General features: G+C 36.9%; 2 protein-coding genes across 4 annotated transcripts in view; one reads left to right on the top strand and one right to left on the bottom strand.

Annotated features, from left to right (window-relative positions):
• The first annotated feature begins 11,137 nt into the window (after nt 1-11,137).
• ndufb2 (NADH:ubiquinone oxidoreductase subunit B2) lies at nt 11,138-16,660 on the top strand. 2 transcript variants are annotated; one of them, XM_007232715.4, is made up of 4 exons: nt 11,138-11,331; nt 15,456-15,600; nt 15,912-16,008; nt 16,537-16,660. In XM_007232715.4, the coding sequence occupies exons 1-3, from the start codon at nt 11,246-11,248 to the stop codon at nt 15,981-15,983; spliced, it is 303 nt and encodes a 100-aa protein (XP_007232777.1). In that variant the 5' UTR covers nt 11,138-11,245; the 3' UTR covers nt 15,984-16,008; nt 16,537-16,660. The 2 variants fall into 2 exon arrangements, with proteins under 2 accessions (XP_007232777.1, XP_007232776.1); XM_007232714.4 differs by having other exon boundaries at nt 11,139-11,331; nt 15,912-15,996.
• Nucleotides 16,661-16,735: 75 nt separating this feature from the next.
• The window catches only part of kdm7aa (lysine (K)-specific demethylase 7Aa), a 31,412-nt gene continuing 26,228 nt past the window's right edge, over nt 16,736-21,919 (bottom strand). For both annotated transcript variants that reach the window (XM_007232716.4, XM_007232717.4), the window contains exon 18: nt 16,736-21,459. In XM_007232716.4, the coding sequence (XP_007232778.3) occupies nt 21,371-21,459 (89 nt within the window). In that variant the 3' untranslated portion in view covers nt 16,736-21,370. The remainder of the gene's footprint in view (nt 21,460-21,919) is intronic.

Genomic DNA, 21,919 nt, shown 5'->3' with positions numbered 1-21,919 from the left:
AATACAGTTGTCATGGCTATTTAAACACTAGCAATGGTTTAAGGTGATAGTTTATCATACAGTTGAGCTGTAGAACTAACCGGAAACAATCCTAATTCAAAATGTTGAAATACAGAAAAGCATTAGAACTATTAACATCCACAAATTGTAGAGAATTTCTAGTTAGTTTTTTGGACTTTTGGCTATTTGACTGACTAAAATGCAGACTAATAAAACCCAATTAAAGACTAAACAACTATGCATTGTTTAAATCCTTCATTAAAAAGAAAAGTTTATATTATAGTAAAAATCTTTAAAAAAAAGCCCTGAATTGTGGAAAGTATTCAGGGCTTTTTTTTTGGCATTTAAAAGTAAATGTACGGTGGCCGAGAAAGCCCAGCGCAGTGCAAATTGAAAAGCGCTGCAAAAGCACAAAACACATCCATCAAAATTACAACACAGGCGCAGCAAATAGAAAAACGCGCTGCAACTAGAAAAACGCGCTGCAAATAGAACCACAACACAACGGAAGTGAGTCACAACACAACGGAATTTTCCCGGGGGACCTTAAAAGATGCTGTACCAGCTGTATACAAAGGACAATAAGTGGCAAACAAGCTTCTGAAAAGTAAGTTATGTTTATTAAAAGTTCTGCTTCACAAAACGCCTTGTTTGCCACTTATTGTCCTTTGTACACACAGTGAAGTCCGAGACGTTACTGAAGACGCAGCTTAGCTGGTACAGTATCTTTTAAGGTCCCCCGGGAAAATTCCGTTGTGTTGTGACTCACTTCCGTTGTGTTGTGGTTCTATTTGCAGCGCGTTTTTCTAGTTGCAGCGCGTTTTTCTATTTGCAGCGCGTTTTTCTATTTGCTGCGCCTGTGTTGTAATTTTGATGGATGTGTTTTGTGCTTTTGCAGCGCTTTTCAATTTGCACTGCGTTGGGCTTTCTCGGCCACCGTATTAAATGCCATCTTGGAAAGCTATTAAAATGTCTTAATTTTGACGAACTTTGCCACGGGGTATGCAGTGTTCTCACTCACTGTTCTACAGCAACTACGTTCAAATGTGGTATTGTGGATTGCATTTTTCCATCCAGGTCCCTGCCTCAGGTGACCAATAATAAAAATAAATCTTTAAAAGGAGAAGAAAAAAATAGCAGTTCTGTTTGTCCACAACATTTTGGCCATGTTCACACAACAGGTAAATGCTGTGTTTGGGGAAAGTCAACTCATATGTATTTTTAGGTGCTTGTAAATGTAATCTATTTCTAACATTAGTCTCAAGGATTTACAACTTTAAATTGATGTGCATGTGCTTATGTCCATTACAATACACTGATGTAAAATTCAGATCAAACTGTGCAGCCTGAGGTGGGAAAAAACTTCTGTCTTTTTACACTGAGGTGGGAAATTTTATTTCTAACAGTGGATGGCTGTTTGGTATACTGTACAGTTTTTTTTTAAAGACCATATACATAATAGTTCATCTGTACTGATATCCTACAGTTGTATTGACAATAAATAGTAAACATTAGTTAGAACAAGATTTGTTTGCTCTAAACTTTAATAGATACAGATGGTGAAACCGAAAACCTGTCATTAGTCAGCAGGTGTCCATTCTATTACAAGTTTTCAGGAAAAAAGACCCTAGGATGTGGGTTTCCTAAGACTACTCAACAGCTAGTACAAGATATGCTTAAAATCCATATAAATATGTATAAATAGTAGCTGATAGTGGGCAGTGAAAGGCTTTTTAGTGGAAATACTACAATATGTACAGGGCATTGGAAGATTGAAATTGTATTACGCTCTGACCCACGGTGCTGCAATAAACATTAAACATTATAAAATAATTTATAATAAACATCTAATTATGAAGACATAAGAAAAAACAAGGTCCTTTTATAGAAATTAGACCCTTAAGGCACAAGAAAATTGTTAGGGGATGGTAATATATTGTTCAAAAATAAGCATAAGCTGTATAGATAAGTGATATTTTAATTGTAAAAAGTTTAAATTGTGTAAAAAAATTATTGTATTGTAAAATGTAAAAAAAAAAAAATTATTGTAAATATATAGTTTTTTTTTTTAATAAAATCATTTAATTGGGGCATAACCCTGAGTTTTGGCATACAGGTAAAGAAGCAAAGTATTGATGATTTAAAAATGTAAATGTTAAGGATTTTGGTGCACCGTTTTTGTGGTATAATAAATATATTTAAAGTATTTGTATTTCAAAATATAAATATTTTTTAAAAAATATATTTATATATTTAATGTGAATTTTTTTACATGAATTTACAACAATGGAGAACAAACGTTCTTCACATTTTGTGTACCATTGTTTATTGTGTGTTCTATGTTGCACCATAGTGCTTGAGGTTAACACATTTTCTGCACTGTGAACTTGTATATATGGTTCAAGTAAAATGTCTTGAAAAATAAATTTGTTCTATTTTTGATTTAATACTTGCTTAAATTATATACTTATATGTTTTTGCTCCCGATTTAGATTCATGTTCAGGCCTCCTTCTTGTCTTAGCCCCTCTGTCACTGATGAGGCATTGATGGAGGAAGGAGGAAGTTGGAATTTGGTGTATTTCCTCTTTTGTTCCCTTGTGAATAAACGAACAGTTTCTGCATGTTTTGCCGTGAACAGATTCCTCCGCGGGTAAGAAAGGCTACCTGGACTAGGGCCCTCTGGCTGCGTATGAGCAGTGCACCATATGTAACCCAGCACAGTGGGAGGCTGCACATCTCTGTTATGTAAGCCCTTATACAAGCGCAGAGTCTCACTCAGCTAAAGGTAGGTGGAGTGAAATGGTGACCACCTATCGCGAGCACAAACATCTGGCTGTGGAAAGAAGGTATTTTTAAATATTTAGATTGGGCCCAGCTCGTCATAAATCATCAGTTGCCTTACGGGATGCACATCCCTGCATCAGATGAAGTAAATAGAACTGAAGAGTTTGTGTGGGTGAATCACAACATTATAGGTAACACTTCTTTATTTTGTATCATTTAACAGTATTCAGCTGTAATCGAATGGTCATATTTTGTTATGAAAGATCTGTACAATACTAATGAAGTATCGAGTTGTAAGAAGTTGTAATATTTAGAATATATATATATATAATTTTCATAGTATGTCATTATCTGTAATAATAAAATGTCATCCAATCCAACCTGTATTCCTCCTTTCCGTGGACATTTAAATTGTAACTACTTAAACCATATGTCTCACACAGTAGTACATGTACTCTTCTAGCCCAACATGAAATTGTTGCTGTTTATTCAAATTTTCATAAATGCAGCTATTTTTTTTCATAATGTTATGTGCATTACACTTCACACAATTTGAGCACTTGTTCACCAGTACCTCGTTTACACCTCCAGTTACAATGTGCAGTATGCATACCTAAATATATATTTTTCTTTATGAATATTTTGTCTGTCAATGCTGTCTAAAATGTCTATTTGTCTACTGTGTATTTATTTTATTATATTTGCACATTAAAGCCTTCCGATATACTATCGCTTAGCTATGCACTCCTTGCTCTATAGTCTGAATGACACTTTGACATTGACGTACATATAAACCCTCTAGCCTATGGATTCTCTGTTCATAATGTATGTCACGTTTCTAGAATGCCTACCATAGATTTCTAATTGTATTTAAGTTTTTTTCATTAACCTGTGTGTGCTTATGTTTACATGTATGTAAGCTGCTGGAACATTATTATTTCAACTGTTGAGATTTTTTTGTATGTGTTCTTTTATTGTCACTTAGCTGAGTTTTGTTCCAGCGTGAGGTTTGTGCATGGTGCCACTTTAGCCACAGCACTTCTGCTTTACTCAATGACAATAGTAAGTTCTGGCTTTCAACCAGGAGGCCTCTTTCATGTTTCCAATCCACTCTACTGCCTCCTTCCTCCCTCCATCGAGCAAACATCTATCTGTCCATCCCTCCCCCACCCACCGCACAGCCTAGCCGCATCCTCTTGCGCATGCGCGCTGCGCAGCAGCACTGTGTGCGTTGGCTTCCACTCGGAGGAGAGCAGCAGCGCTGAAGGTGAAATTGCAGACAGCTTCGACCAGAGCAGAGCGTCCTAACGCGGAAAATAAGCGACCAGGACTTATTTTCACTCGATTTCACTGATTTTCACACTCTGCAGCACATTGGGACTTTTGAGGAGGACCGTCCAGCCTCGTGGTGGGAGTCCAGGCTGCTCCAACAGCGCCGATATTGAGGTTAATTTGTTTATTTCGCGAAATAACTAATAAAATCGTCGATTTTAGGTATTTTCGCGGAGCCACCCCACCCTAAAGTGCTGTTTTAAGAGACCGAGCGGCCAAAATAATGCACCCATTGTCCTGCTTCGCTCTGAGACCAGGGGGGCACTGTCTGGATTACGTCACCCCGCGGTAACCCGTATGTGGGCGTGGCCTGAGCTGCGAGGGGAGAGCGGCCCGCCCGGAGATACGCGGCGCCATTAAACACACCCACAACAACGACCGAATTACGCTGCTGTCGCGACGATTTTGTGACTTAAACATAGCGTTTTAGACATGAAGCAACCCTATCTTCGTGATACGGCGGATAACGTGTCGTTTCTAGGCGTAATTTAAACAGAAACTGAGCTTTATAAGTGTCAGGCTGCTGTAAACAGTGCAGGACGGTGGGGGCGGGGCACGGCTGGTTGTGCTGGCCAGCTAGGCTGATGTGACGTCACACAAAGAGCTATGCGTTCGAGGAGCTCAAGCAGCCGCTGCGCAGATGGCTTATAATAAGACCACAAATACCCCTGTGAATGATTTTTTTTACAAGTTTATAATACTTTTGTGTCATATTAAATATAATTTTTGTTATAACATGCAGATAATACATAGTTGAATGCAAGTGTAAATATGTAAATAGTGTATAATTACAAGATTTGTGGTGTTAAGATATGAAAATATTTAAAAATGCTGAAGAACTTGCTATAATTGTTCTGAATTGAAGATTACATTGGATTAACATAAATAATTACATTGGATTAACATAAATAATTGGATAAATATTAATACTATTACTACTAATATTTAATATATAACAGTAAAAAAACGTATCCTCAAAATATTAACGTAAAAATTTTATTCCAAGTAATTTTAGAGCATCTCAATCAATTATGTGACAGACTGGTTCTCTGTTCAGTTGTGATTACGTTGTACTGTAAAATTTTACATAATATAGATAAACATGTTTTACTTTGGACAGTGACAATACATAGTTTATTTAATAGTTTTTTAGTTTAGATAGACTTTTATTAATATAAATAGGTAATTAAGAGTATGTAATAACCTTTTTTTAAATCAAATCCTTTGTTGTAGATATACAGTATATTCTCTCTTTCATGTCATCTATATTGTTTTTTTTTTTTTACATTAATAATTCAGGAAATATTCTGATAATTTTATAAACCAAACATGGGGATATGATTTTTTTACAGATCCATAGATGTTAATTTCAACTCAACAGATATACACTTCATATTATTTTTTAAGTTTTAGGAATGAGGCTAACTGAGTACTTAACAACTGTAAATAAGTATGCTTGTGGGTCACTAAATAAAAACCTGCAGACACACAGGCCTTTTGTGTTTAAGGTCACTCACTCACTGATTTATCCCCTGATAAATCCCGATTTATCTTGTTTAACTTTTTAATGTCAAATAAATAAGCATTTATGTGACATGACACGTAAAAGAAGTCGATAGATAATTTTACTTGGCCTTTCATTTCGCTTACTATCTTTATTTTTCTTTACCCTCAAATTGTTGTAAAACAGTAATTTAATAACAACTTCTAAAGTAAAATAGTCAACAGATAGGCTACAATAAAAAAAATAGGAAAATGTGAAGAATGTTCTGAGTAATTTTAGTAAATAAACGTGCAGTCGACACCCTCGGTTTCTCACAAGATCTCGCGAGACTCTGGCATGGCGATTTTGGCAGAGTACTGTTTTTGTCATTACAGCGGAAACGACGTTAAAGGATTGTGTGCGGCTATTAAGTCGTATTAAAGATAGAAAACGGGATTACATCGATTTAAAAACAAATATGACTTGTTTTTCGTATCTTTTGGTTCGTTATTGGTGGATTTTAACGCGTAACCCGACATAATGAAACGTTTGTTTAGGTTAGCGTTTTAGCATGGTGTGTTGCCAAATTACCAAAATGTGCAGCTGTGCTGCTTCCAGCCATGGAAACATTTGTGTTTGTTGTGCTTAAATTCGATTTATTTCTCACGAGTAGGATAGTCTTTTTTGTCTCAAACTTAAATGATACATTTTTAATTACGGTCTAATTCATTTTAACATGTTACAAATGACCAAATTTAATAAATAAAAAAAAGTAAACTCGAATATACATTAATATCTGTAGATGTTATTTGTAATTCTGATGGCTATGAGGAAGACGATGGTAATGACTGAATAAATAAAGGCAAACAAAACGACAAGAATGGAAATGTGTTTTTTCCCTCTAAATCTAATTTCTGAGTCTCTTCGCACACTTTGGTTGTTTATACTTTTTTTCTTCGCGGGTTAAACGGCTCAAACATGATCTAATGTGAAGTGCACCACCACAGGTCTAATTCAGACTGTGTACTTAGTGCTGATGAGCTGTATTTAGTGTTAAATCAGGGGTTTAATAAGCTGCGTGCTGTTAATCTCTCTCAGGGCTTGTGATGTTGGTGTTACTGAGCCGCCATGTTGTCTGTGTGTCTCTCCGCTCTCGGTGATTAAATGGCGCGTTTGGGGAGAAACTTACTGATCCATTTTAAAGCCCTGCATAGAAGCTCTTTTAACAATATATATATATATATATATATATATATATATATATATATATATATATATATATTAGGATATTATATAATATCGCGTATGTATATATATATATATATATATATATATATATATATATATATATATATAGTAGAGGTGTGCCAAAAAATCGATTCACATAAGAATCTTGATTCTCATTTACTACGATTCAGAATCGATTTAAAATGTCCCAAAATCGATTCTGAGGGGCGGGTTTTAGACTGATTTTGGGCTGGGTATTTTTGTTGGACCTGGCAACCCTGGGGATAGCGCTTGTCCCTTTGGAGATCTTCCAGACACACACAGAGCGTAGGTGTTTGAGAATCACCGGTAAGATGGCAGAACAAGCACTATATTACCTTAGATTAACGTGTAGTTTCAATGTTTTATGGCAGAATGCTTCATAACAAGCATAAAAAAGATCGCTAGTAGTTAGTTTCAGTAACTGTTAGCTAGCTAACTAGCTAACTTTCCAGTTCCACCTTAAATAACGCTACAGGTGGCAGCGGGCTGCAGCATTTAAGGCGGAACGGAAAAATAACAATAAGCTAATCAGAGCTAATTTCAGCTCCTCATCACAGAGGAATTAAGGAATGGACAATATGAATTAATTTCTCCACCTCCTGCCCCCTTTCTGAAGAAATACAACCACCTTAAATTAACTAGTTAATCAGCAGCTGCTCCTGAACTTTAGCGCTCCACTGCTATCATCACATCAGCCCAGCAGCGTCACCTACACACCACCGCTAGTAGCCTGGTAATAAAGCAGTGTTATTTATTTATGTATTTATTGTTCATTAACGTCATTGTGATATCCCAGTGATTCCTCTGTCACTGAGGACCCACATTCCTGCACATTTTATTGTTTTTGTAACACATTACTTGCTCCAGGACCAGTGTATATTATGGAGGGTTTTTTTTCAATACGATTCATAAGCCAGAAGCAGAAATATTTATAATTCAAATCGTTTTGAATCAAAAATCGATTTTGAATCGAATCGTGGCCCCCAAAATCGGAATCGAATCGAATCGTGAGATAGTAATCGATTCCCACCCCTAATATATAGTTGCCATGTGAACCCTTTTGGATTTGTCCATTAATTTGATCATTAAACGTGTGCCACACAAAAAAACCCCCTAGGCTAATGACTTTTCTAAGAGCTCATTAGGGCCAGGATGTGATGAGATGTGTTGGTTAAAACTGCCCTGGCATATAAAAAACACACACCAGTTTTGAGTTTGCTGTTCTTAAGAATCATTGCTTGATGTGAATCATGCCTCGCTTAAAGAGGCTCTCTGAAGACCTACATTCAAGAATTGTTGACTTGCATGAAGCTGGAAAGAGTTACAAAAGTAAATATCTAAAAGCCTTGATGTTCATGTGTCCACGGTAAGACAGGCAGTCTACAAATGGAGAAAGATCAGTTGCTACTCTCCCTAGGCGTGGTCATCCTGTAAAGATGACTGCAAGAGCACAGCGCAGAAAGATCAATGAGGTGAGGAAGAGCCCTAGAGTGTCAGCTAAAGACTTACAGTAATCCCTGGCACATGCTAACATTTTTGTTGACAAATCTACAATAAGGAACACATTAAACACTCAATTTTGGTTTCATCTGTCAACAGTAAATTTAGCCAGCACTTCTGTGAAACATCCAGGTGCTCTTTAGCAAACTTCAAATTAACGGCAATGTTTTTTTTCCTCCCTTGAACTCCATTCTTTATGGGAGGAAAAAAAAACATTGCTGTAAATTTGGAGTTTGCTAAAGAGCACCTGGATGTTTCACAGCAGTACTGGCTAAATTTACTGTTGACAGATGAAACCAAAATTGAGTTGTGTGGAAGGATCATACAACGCTATGTGTGGAGAAAAAAGGCACAGCACACCATCATCAAAACCTCATCCCAACTGTGAAATATGGTGGAGGGGGCATCGGACAGATTGCCGTCATCTATTAAAAAATGAATTTCCAAGTTTACCAAGACATTTTGCAGAAAAACTTCCAAAGATGCTTGTCATTATCCACACTAAAACGAGAACTGTATCGTCAAGGGCCGAAAGGCCACTCAGCCAGGAAGAAGCCATTACTCAAAAAGAAACATAAAAAAACCTGATTAATGTTTGTAAATGCACACAGGAACAAAAACCTTAGTTTTGAAGACATGTCCTGTGGTCTGACAAAACTAAAATTGAACTGTTTGGCCATTATGACCATCGTTACATTTGGAAGAAAAATAAAAAATACTATTCCAACTGTGAAACACGGGGGGTGGTGGCATCATCATGTTTGGGAGGTTGTTTTGCTGCAGGAGGGACTAGTGCACTTCACAAAATAGATGGGATCATGAGGAAAGAACATTATGTGGCAATACTAAAGCAACATCTCTTGACATCAGCCAGAAAGTTAAAGCTTGTGTGCAAATAGGTCTTCTAAATGGACAATGACCAGAAGCACACTGCCAAACTGGTTACAAAGTGACTTAAGGATAACACAGTCAGTGTTTTGGTGTGGCCATCACAAAGTCCTGATCTCAGTCATATTGGACATTTATGGCCAAAAGGCTGAAAAGGCAGGTGTGAGCAAGGTGACCTAAAAACATGGCTCTGTTACACCAGTTCTGTCTGGAGGTATGTACCCAAATTCCTGCCAATGATTGTGAGAAGCTTGTGGAAGCACATCCAAAAAGTTTGACCTATACAGTTTATACAGTTTAAACTTTTGAGTTTTCGCAGAAACTAATAAAAATGCTTTAAAAATTTTGCCATTTGGCAAATACAAATAATTTTGGTGCATATGCATATTTGGCAAGATGCCAAATTTAGTGCAAATCTGAAAAATATGTCTGCCATTAGCCAATCAGTTTTCAGCACTAATCCTCATTCTGCTTAATGTGCTTAAAACATGAATCAGTCTCAGCAAAGATCATTCACTGACAGCACATGTATCAAGAGTTCTTAGAAATTATACAAATAAATATAAAATGAATACTGAAACATTAGAGGTATTATTCTACATATATGTTTCACATGTACTGTAATTTATAGCATATAGAAATACAATAGGAATTACACATTATTTGTTAATCTGGACCAATCACTGATCTGGATGAGAAGTAATTTGTAAAAAAAATCGTTCTGGCAATATTTAAAGTGGGGCTGAGCCTAATTGTTGTTCAAGCAGTCTTTGTAGCGGATCAGGCTTTAATTATGCAAACACAAACTTCAGAAAGATCAGTGTTGTTACCCACTACCCCCCTCAAATATGGAATATTTTCAAAAATATTTATTTTAAAATATTTTTGTAAATGTGATATTTAATAGAACATTAATCGCCATGTAACACACACACACAATATTAGGTTTGGTATATATTATGGCCACAGGATGTATTATTAATAAAAATAAATATAATTTTAAATTGCATGTTTTTCTTACAATGTATACATTACATATACAGTACATACAGTACAGGCCAAAAGTTTGGACACATCTTTTCATTCAATGTGTTTTCTTTATTTTCATGACTATTAACATTGTAGATTCTCACTGAAGGCATCAAAACTATAAATGAACACATGTGGAGTTTTATGTACTTAACAAAAAATGACCTGGCCTCCACAGTCTCCGGACCTGAACCCAATCCAGATGGTTTGGGGTGAGCTGAACCGCAGAGTAAAGGCAAAGGGGCCAACAAGTTCTAAACACCTCAGGGAAAACCATTTCTCACCTGTTGGAAAACCATTTCAGGTGACCACCTCTTGAAGCTCATTAAGAGAATGCCAAGAGTGTGCATAGCAGTAATCAGAGCAAAGGGTGGCTATTTTAAAGAAAGTAGAATATATTTTTTTTAGTTACTTCACCTTTTTTGTAGTACATAAAGCTTCTTAGTTCTGATGCCCTCTGTGATAATCTACAATGTAAATAGTCATGAAAATAAAGAAAACGCATTGAATATGTGTGTTCAAACTTTTGGCCTGTACTGTATGTGAAAATGTATTTCAAAATGCCTAAACATGAAAATATTTTATATGTTTTCCTGTGGATGATGGAAGTTTTTTGTTATTTGGTGCCAAAAACAAATGAAGTTGTATTTAAATTTTAAAAACACAAATATATCTTCCAGACGCTTGTTAAAGTGTGACGTAAGCTTGCTTTTATTTTGTAATACTCTAAACAATGCGTCTCTGGCGGCCTCTAGTGGATGTATAATATATGATCCCAGCAGTAATTCTGTTCTGGCCAATCACAGAGCGCGTTCTTGTCCCGCTGCTGATACGAGCTGCGCTATTGTTCTTGTCCAATCAGAGAGCGTGGTGCTGAAGGGCCGCTGTACAGGCTGGTATCAGAAGGTGACATTAGCAGGTTCCGGACGGGTTCGGGAGTTTAGAGTAGCGGGTAGAGAATGTCCACGATCGGGAGGACGGTGGGAATTTTCCGAGCCGGAGCTCAGGTCCTCCGCCGGGGGACCCAGCGAGTCCAGGTCCGCAGGTAAACAACAACAACCAACCAGCCCGCAGATAAAGAGCTAAGCTAACCGAATAAAGAGCTCCGACCACCAGAACTAACATCAGTGTTAGTGTATATATATATGTGTGTGTGTGTGTGTGTGTGTGTGTGTGTGTGTGTGTGTGTGTGTGTGAGTGGTTTGAGCTAACCTATGCAGCAATAACCGCAACTAAACGTTTCCAGTAACTGTTGATCAGTTTTGTACACCGGTGTTCTGTCGAATTCTCCTACCCATCGATACATGCTTCCCAAAGGTATTGCGCATGCGCTGACCTTGACAATGTAATTATTTCTCGTGTTTTATTTATAACGAATCTGTTTTAGGGGGGTTTATGTGCATTAAACAACCTGGACGCACTGTCATTGCACAAAAATGGAAACTAAAAATTACAATTATTATTATAAATAAATACAAAAGCAGTTTGTAATGAGCTATATTTACTACTATTTTGCTATGATACAATGATTTATGCTATCCAAATCTAATAACTTACATCTACTGAAATGTAGATGCTTATTTTGTATTTTAACATTTAAATATACATTAGGGCAGCACGGTTCGACAAGGTAGGACAATTCGACAGAACACCGGCTTGGAGGAATTTGAGCCCATTCCTCCGTACAGAACAGCTTAAACTCTGGGATGTTAGTGAATTTCTCACATTAACTGATCGTTTCAGGTCCTTCCACAAACTTTCAATTGGATTAATGTCAGGACTTTGATTTGGCCATTTCAAAACATTACTTTTTTTCTTCTTTAACCATTCTTTTATAGATTGGCTTGTGTCTGTAGGGTTGTTGTATTGCTGCATAAAATGGGCCCAAACCATGATACAACCACCACCATGTTTCACAGATTGGAAAAGGTTCTTATGCTGGAATACAGCACTTTCCTTTTTCCAAACATAACGCTCTTCATTTAGTTGTTCAAGTTGTATTTTGTTCTCATCCGTCTACAAAACATTATTCCGAAAGCCTTCTGGCTTGTCCATGTGATCTTTAGGAAACTACAAACGCAGCATGTGTAAGTAACGTTCCTTGCTCCTCGAGTGATCTTTTTATTGGTCAATCACTCCAGAGGAGGGTAACAGTGATTTTGTTACCCTCCATTTGCACACAATCTGTCTGACTCTGGATTGGTGGAGTCTAAACTATTTAGAGATGGTTTTGTAACCTTTTTTTATCCTGATGAGCTTCAACAAATCTTTTCTAAGGCCCTCAGAAATCTTCTTTGTCCAAGATTCAAAGAGTTTATTGGCATGTGCACAGTAAGAAACAAGTTTCCTCGTACAATGAAATTCTTTGTTTGCCCCTCGCCAAGTATGCCGCATAAAGATAAAAATAGAAAATATACAATAAAGAAAGAAATAAACTAACTAAATATAAATATTAAGTTGGTGTTAAATTTACATCCAGGATGGAAATATATACATGAAAATAGTAATGTGTTATGGATATTATTTACAAGTAATTACATGATATCTACAGCAGTGCAATATGAAAAAAAGTGCAAAAGGTTTAGTAGTGCAATAATAAAGGGCAGTAAAGTGAGCATGTGCCTCTGAGAAATGTCCTTGACATGTAAACATGTAGAGAGTAAAGTAAATGGTTATTTCTGAGGTAGGTTCAAGAGTCTGGTAGCAGTGGGGAAGAAGAAGTTCTTTAATCTGCTGGTTTTGCATTTCACACTTCTGTACCTGTACTTCTGAACAGTCCATGCTGGGGGTGGGTAGAGTCTTTGAGGATGGAGGCAGCTCTCCTGAGGACTCTGGTGGTAGATGTTCTGCAGAGAGGGCAGTGAAGTTCTGATGATCTTCTCCGCAGTCTTTACCACTCTCTGCATGCGTGCGGTCAGTCACAGTAGTGTTGCCGGACCACACAGTTGGTCAAGAGGCTCTCCATGACACAGCTGTAGAAGTTGCGAAGTATCATGCCATGATGCACTTCTAAAAATGTGTTGTGAAGATTAGATAGATCCCTGTTCTTTAAATAAAACCAATTGCTTACTAAGCTAATTATCATCCCATTGATTGAAAACACCCTAATCTAATTTCACCTTTTAACTGATAGTCCTAGAGGTTCACTTACTTCTGCCACTTACAAATATGTAATATTGGGTCATTTTCACTAAAGAAATTACCAGATATTTTTTGTCTCATTTGTTTAACTGGGTTCTCTTTCTACTTTTAGGACTTCTAATGAAAATCTAATTATGTTTTATATAATTTTTATGCAGAAATATAGAAAATTCGAAAGGGTTCACAAGCAGCCCCACTGTAAAAGTTATTGTTATTGTAGATTAATATTAGAGTCTTTAAAGGAGAACTATGGTGGGAAATGGACCTTTGGTGTAGTAAAACATGATAACGAGTACAAATGTTTGTGTAATAGCCCACCTCCATTCGGAGATTCTAATAGATTAGTGGATGGACAGACATACAATATATGAATTGATGGGTGGATGGATGGATGGACGGACAATTGGACAGAAATAAGATCACAATAACAGACAGATACAAATAGACATACTAATGGATGGATGGATGGACTGATGAACAGACAGATAAATATATAATCAGACCGACAGATGGATATATAGACAGACAATTAGAGATTTATAGACAAACATGCGTAAAGACAGACAGTCAGACATGGCTGGATGGACGATCAGACTGAAATAGGTGCACACTAATAGACCGATACAGACATACATACTAATAGATGTTGATTGATGGACAAATATATAATCATTCAGTGCTGGACAAAATACAAACTGACAAATACAAACTTCAAAGACTGATAGACAGAAATAGATAATAGGCAGATTGATATCGGTAGGTTAGGATAGATTGATGAGCAATCAGACAGAAATAGGTGAACACTATTAACTATAATAAATACAATCTTTATGATTTGGTCCCTTGATGCCACAACACTGGATTTGAAATGAAACAAATGAGATGAAATTGCAAAGACTTTCATATTTAATTCAAGGGGATGAAAAAAAATATACTATCAAGCGTTTAGAAATTGCATTTTTCGAAGAAAAAAGAAAAACAACTCTCATTTCAGGGGTTCAAATGTAATAGGACAAATGAAATTTACCATAAATAAAATTTTAATTTTTAATACTTTGTTGAAAATCTATTTCAGACAATGACTGTCTGAAGTCTGGAACCCACTGACCTTACCAAACACTGTGTTTTTTCTTTTATGATGCTTTACTGCAGCTGTCTTTAGTTGTTGCTGGTTTGTGGGACTTTCTACCTTTACTTTTGTGTTAACCGAGTGAAATGAAGCTCAAACAGGTTCAATTCTGCCACTGCAGAATATTCCACTTCTTTACCTTAAAAAACTCCTGGGTTATTTTTGCAGTGTATTTTGGGTCATTGTCTGTCTGTGCTGTTTATCCCTGTCCAACCAATCTTGCAACGCTGGGTTAAATCTGAACAGAAATTAAATCCCTGTACACTTCTGAATTCATCGTTTTGCTTCTGTTCTTTGTCACATAATCAATAAACACCAGTGACCCAGTGCCACTGGAAGCTAAGCACACCCATACCACCACCATTTAACAATATATATTGTGTGTATTGTTGTTTCAAGCCGTTACAAGTGTTCTCCTTCATTTCTGCTTCCAGTTTTTCCGATTTAGATTGATCTTAGTTTCACCGATCTAAAAAACACTGTTCTACAACTGGGCCGCCAGTTTTGTCAGACGTGTTTTTGGTCTAATATAATAAGTCTAATATGACTTTTCTATTAATGATTTGAACCATATAGTGAACCCTCTGTATTTGCTCCCATGAAGTCTTCTCTTTATAGTAGACTGAGATACTGATACACCTCCTTTCTGCAGTGTTCCTCACTTGGGTGGATGTTATGAAGGGGGATTTTCTTTTTTTTACTATATAATGGATTTTGCAATCAACCACCACTGTTGTCTCCCATAGACATCCAGGTCTTTAATTTAATAAAACAAAAGGTCAATTTGAACATGTTCATAATAATGTTATTTTAATAGCATTGTGTAGTATAGTATTGTTGTATGTATAAATATTATGGACTGTAAAACATGAGAAACAAATGAATGCTAATGTCCTCAGAGCGGGAGATGGTCCACACATCGAGGCCCAGTACAGACAGCCCCCACAGCTGACCAAACACCAGCAGTTCCATGCTGAGCTGCTGAGCGGAGCCATGTGGTTCTGGATCCTGTGGCACAGCTGGCATGACCCGGACGCAGTACTGGTGAGTTAATGCCAGCCTAAAATTAAGCAGAAGCTCACTGCTATCGTGCATATTCTAATCATATTAAACACAGAAGATGCAACAGCATTACCCTGTAAAGTATTTTAATAAATAATTACATTTACCAAAACATTGTATCATTTAATTACTTTAAAATGAAGATATTCTTAATTATTCAACATTAAGGGAATGTATGCTAAATGTTAGTGTCTACTTCAATTTGGAAGAAAAATGCATGTTAAAAGGATCACATTCTCACTTATATGTGATAAGAATGAATAAACTTTTCCCTTTACTCTCTTCTTGTACAGGGTCATTTCCCCTGGCCGGACATGTCCGCATGGACAGACGAGGAGTTGGGAATCCCTCCTGATGATGAGTAAAAAGCTCCATGTTGTGAGTATGAAGGTTCGGACAGATTTAAGAACAGTGAATAAGTTTAGTCTAAGAAATTGTTAACATAAATACTGTAAAAAGAAAGCTAAATTTCTCATTCTGTAGAAATTAGTCATTAAAAGTAAAATGCTCTTCCAACATATTCTAAACATCTATCAATGTTTGGAGAGGCATGTCATCTGCTGGTGTTGGTCCACTGTGTCCACCGTCAGTGCAATGTTTTCCTGGAAAATCGGTTCTTATATAATATTCAAATTTTCTGATACACTGAAATATCACATTGTTTGTGAAAATATATGTTGTGATACTAACATACAGGATTTTTACATTGCACATGACCTCAGATTTTTGTTTTATCTCTTTATTGTGCTCACTGCAATAATAATGCTGAAACTTTATATTGTACAGCACTATTATTATTGTGTCCTATAGTGTCTCTGTGAGTAACACCGGTTCTCCTGAAGAATGTAAATGATCTACAGACGCAAACCTGTTATGTTGTATTATGTGATCATTTTCTCTTTTCTTTCCCTCCTGCAGGTTCTGAATCCGGATTCTGATCAGAGGCTCCTCCAGACTCTCTCCAGTTCCAGACTGCTAAGAGTTAATTCTGTACAGAGACTTATTTATCAAGTCTGATTTAATAAAGTTTAATTGTGTTAAAGTTCTGCTGCATTTTGCGAACATCTGTTAAACACGGGATAAAAGACACCGAACACAGCACAGCTGGAGCCACATCTCTCTTCTCAAACGCATTTATTCAGCACTGAACAATAGGTGAAAAGGATGCAAAAGAAGATGAGCTACAAAAACCTTCAGTATTTCACCTGGACAAATATTTACACTTTACTCTTACTGCGGGGGGGCGGACCCAGAATCCCACAGGAGAGTTTCTGATCTTGAATAGAACAGGGGGCGGAGCACGGTTACACACACAGTCGCCAACAGGTGGAGTCAAAAATGGAATAATTAATAATAATAATAATAATACTGTACAAAATATTTCTACAAGGTTTTTGCTTCAGCTGAATTGAACACTCTCTTTACAGCCTGTTAACTTAAACTCCACATAATCTTGGACATTTTAATGGATTGATTTTTCCCAATACAAAAACAAAATGCTATTAACTAATGTATTAATAACATTAATACTTTATTAACAATTTTGTCTGGTCCAGGATTGATTATTTTGAATATATTATTCTGCTAAAAAAAATCTTTTACTTGAGACACTCCCAGACTCAGATTAATCTTAAAACTTAATTTTTTTTTTAAAGACAGTTCACTTCTGAGACTAGATTTAGTGCAAGACCAGATCACTGACCCATAGCAAGTTTTATTTTTTTATTGGCCCTATAAACATACTGAAACACTCTTTATAACTTCAGCATGAAGGGGCGGGGCTGAATATGCAGATTTAAATTAAACCAATTCAAAATGAGTGGGGAGAGTTTCCTTAAGAGCCCATAACCACAATTATTTTTATTTTTTTTTTATTTTCACTAATTAACACGTCAGTCATAAACTTATATTTCTTATAATTAAACAAGCTCATTTTTATTGTGCCTTTAACACATTTTTTACAGGTTATATATATACAAATGAACTCTGCTCTGTATTTTCCTAAAATACTCCTTATGACTTAAGCATGAAGGGGTGGGGCAAAAAAATGATATGCAGTTATTTAAGTATGTTGTAAAATCACTTAATCATCAGTTCATTTAAATCCATTTTAAACAAATGATCGGCACCAGTTCTTAAAGGACCGGAAACCACAGTTTTTTTTCACTGATTTCTCTGTTTACATGCATTTCATAATCTAATATCTGCAGAATAAGATTTTGTCAGTAATCTGATCAATGATTTAACTTGAACGTGGGTAAGATTTTAGTCAATCAGATATTTTTGGCTTTGCCAGCAACTAAACTTACAGAATAAGACGTGATGTAAATAACATACGATTATGAAGTGCATGTAAACACAATCATTCTCTGAGGGAGGAGCCTAGGCAAGCCAGACAGTCCTCCACCCAACCAGAGATAATCCTTGGGTACAAAACACGGGAAACCCCTAAAGAGTAGGTTCAGACTACAGTACAGGACTCTGCTGCTTCTACACCCTACGTTTTCACGACACTGCCACCTGGCGGTACACCACAAGCTCCTATTTTTAGCTCTATTAGCGTCATGGGCCCATTGATGTAAGCTCCAAATAAGATATTTATATTAGCTTCATACACTACATTGCCAAAGGAAACGCTCACCCATCTAAAGCATTAAATTCAGGTTTCAATCACTTCAATGGCCACAGGTGTATAAAACCTAGAACCAAGTCATGCAGACTGCTTCTACAAACATTAGTGAAAGAATATTTCTCTGTCAGGAGCTCAGTAGATTTCAGCAACAAGTCCCGTGGTGAAATTTTCTCACTACTAAAAATATTCCACAGTCAACTGTTAGTGATATTATAACAAAGTGGAAGAGACTGGGAATGAAAACAGCTCCCTCTGTCAATGTAAAATAACAGAGCAGTGGCAGAAGATTAGCTTAAGAACAGTAGACACAGCTTAATGGAATGGGTTTCCATGGCTGAGCAACTCCAGAAAAGGCTATCATCACCCAACGCAATGCAGATGAGCGGATACTTGGGCAATATAGTGTAGTTCTAGTGCTAACATGTAAGGTAGGTATGTGAGGAAAAGTCTCCACCACTTGTTAGCTACATTAGCCTCATACTTCTAGTGGTGCAAGGTACTAGTTTGTAAGGTACAAGCTCCTACATGCTTCCTGTACTGCTAGGTGGCAGCGTTGTAAAAATGTTGGGTCCTAGAACAGCAGATTCCTGTCCTGCATTTATATATACACTAACCCCTGCTTAGCTAAGCTTAACTTCAGGAAGGAGACTGAGACTCAGAATCACATTGTTACACATGGCAGACAGGAGATACGTTTACAGAATTATAAATAAAAGTTAACGAGCCTGGCTCATAACGAGAGTGTGAATGATGCTGGTGGTGAAATTAAAGATGGTACGTCGCTTGTTCCCTGAGAAACACACCATCATCTTTCATCCAAAACACACTCAAACTCAAGCAAACCAGAACACCTGCAGCTTCACCTGTATTCAGATTGTTTTCATTAGTTTTGGCTGTTCTTGATGAGGAATAGTCAGAGAACAGGCACTGAGGACGTCCCAAATTAAAATAATCATTAGTTACAGCACAGTTTAGCAAAAACCTTGAATACATCAAATCTTATGCTTCAAATGAGCGAAAGTAGACGTCTACAAAACGCTGTGAAGATCAGTGAATTTCATTGCTCGTATAAAGTCCCCGCTCGCATTCGAAATTTCACATATTTACATCAACAAAAAACAAGCAAACGGGGAAAAACAAATAAATCCAAGAGCAACCCTTATAGCAGGAAGCACTTATAGCAGAATGTCATAAATCATTTTCATCATTTTTCATCTCTTAGAAATTAATAAGTTAACAGCCAACAAATAGGAAAAAAAACACAGAAAACATTTACATTTAAAACACTTGAAGGAAAAAAGAATAACACAAATTAGGCAGGAAATGATGTCATTTCTCCCTGAGCTCTTATGCTCTCACTGAATTCCTTACAGTCTAAACACAGCAGAAAAAAATACAAGGCAGCACCACCCACTGCAGTTTACCTGTCTGTCCGCAGGGTGGCAGCAGATAACCCCAGTGCTACGGTAAAGGGCAAATCCAGAGCTTTTCAGAAGTTTTGGAGAAGATAAAAAATAAAAAAAAAAAAATAAAAAAAAAGGTGTTCCTCATTTGCAAACAAATTAAAAATACTAATAAGTTAATGAGTATAGTAAAGATAAAACTGGATCCCTACTCCCTCATTACTAGCCCACACAATATCCAAATTATTTACTAATAGTGTTTACAATTAATTATGAGTGAATTGTGGGAGTTTACAGTGCCCTCACAATCACACAAAGTACATTAAAACATGAACAGGGATCCATTTCGGTGACCACGGCAGTCCAACAAGAGATTTGGTAACATTTTAAGCATAGAACAGTTATAAAATAGATCACAAATCAATGAAAGAGTGGATGGATACATATAAAGTTTCAGGGCATTGCGCACCAAAATAGTCCCCAATGAAACCAACAATTTTGGTCAGATTTTTTTTAGTATTTTACCATAATCATCATCTATATAAACAGTGTATTTCATATCAAATTGATCAAAACCCATAATTATAGAGAAATTCATAAAAATCAGTGAACTTCCCCTTAAAAATTGTGCTTAATGGTTAGCTACCTACTACTATAACAATAACTATAGGATCAGACAGGACTAGCTCTGTGGGGGTGCTGCCTGTGAACATAACATAACCAACAGATCTGTCAACAGATCTGTTAATCAATCAATCAATCAATCAATCAATAAAACAAACAAACCAACCAATCAACACTGTACAATTATTGCTCCAAGGGTTTGAAAGGATAGTGGTGTAGAGCTTCCAAAACGTTCAGCACCATTTAGAAACCTCCAGGCTGGCTTTCCCACCAGAATTAGAGTTCGCTTTGAACTGAATTAAGGAGATCAGAATAAGATTCTCCATTAAAAACATAAATACAGGAAATTCCGGCCCTCAAGTCTTTTTAAGCTCATCATTCACAGCCACAGACAACAGCTAGAGAGGATGAAGGTAGTCAGCGATGAGGAGACAGGGACAGAAAGAGAGAGAGACAGAGAGAGAGAGACAGAGAGATAAAAAAAAGACCAAAAAAAGAAGATACGCCCTGAACCAGGCTTTGAAAAAATACGAAAAAGCCATCCTCGGCCCAAAAAGCACCATTTTCACTTATGCTACACAACAGTATGGAGGTAGGAGAGGGAGGAGATCACACTCTGGCCAAGCCGAACTGTGACAAATCTACAAATTTCAGTATAAAAGGAGGTTTGAAGCTGAAGGATTGGCTGAATTGGAAAACACAGCTTTGGCCATACCACTGCCCATAGTCCTGCAGGTCTCAACAGAGTACAGCAGCCTGTGCTATTACCAATACCTCAGCCTCTGAGCTTTGGAGACCCACCCAGAAACTTTAGGCTATTTTTATTTATGTTTTTTATGTTTTTTTCCTATTTCAAAATGCGTGATTAAAATTTCCCTGCACTGTTTTTGAGGACGTTTTCCATTTTCCGTGTCATTCGCTCCATATGAGCTGTGAAGCAGCATGCTAGTGCCATTCAAACATATCTTGTCACCTAAACATGCACATTTAGAGTGCTGCATGTATGTGTTTTGTGTGTGTGTGTGTTAGGTAGAGAGAAAAGGTGGTGTGGGTGTTTGTCAGTGTATGAGTGTGTGCTCTGGTCCCAGTCATGCTACACGAGCAGGCTTGTGTGTCTGCTCATCTTCAGGAGCTTCCCCAGCCTCTGCTTGGCTGTTGCCATGCCCTTTTTGGGACGCTTGCCTGTGGAAACATCACAAAAACACAATGGGCACAGTGTGAAAAAAGGCTTTTAATAGATGCCAGTGTTTCAGGGTGCTCTTATGTCTATGTTACCTCCTGGCTTTCTCCCTTTGGTTAGGCTGTTTAGTTAGTCAGACATGCCAGAGTAGTCATGTACCAAATTAGTCCTTTAAGGTGCCCTGGAATGTTGAACTGTTTAAAATTGTGACACAGTTGAATAAAAGTTCTGTACATGAAAGAGAAAAACCAATAACCTCAATATCTACTCTCTGCTTCAAAAGCCAAACCAAAAAACAACTGTAAAGCAGGCCAATTCCAGATCCCAAAACTGTCACAGTCCGGATCCTACCCACTTGAGAAGTAAAAAAGCCATAGTCAAAGCTGTAAAAACAGTAATAGGGGATCTACACTAGGCTAAAAGCTAACATTATCAGAAGGGAAGCTTAACTCTCATTAGAAG

This window comes from Astyanax mexicanus, chromosome 2 (assembly GCF_023375975.1).
Source record: "Astyanax mexicanus isolate ESR-SI-001 chromosome 2, AstMex3_surface, whole genome shotgun sequence".
In the NCBI taxonomy this organism is placed as follows: domain Eukaryota; kingdom Metazoa; phylum Chordata; class Actinopteri; order Characiformes; family Acestrorhamphidae; genus Astyanax; species Astyanax mexicanus.
Note: the sequence above shows the minus strand (reverse complement) of the source record. Positions and strands in the feature narration are given on the sequence as shown.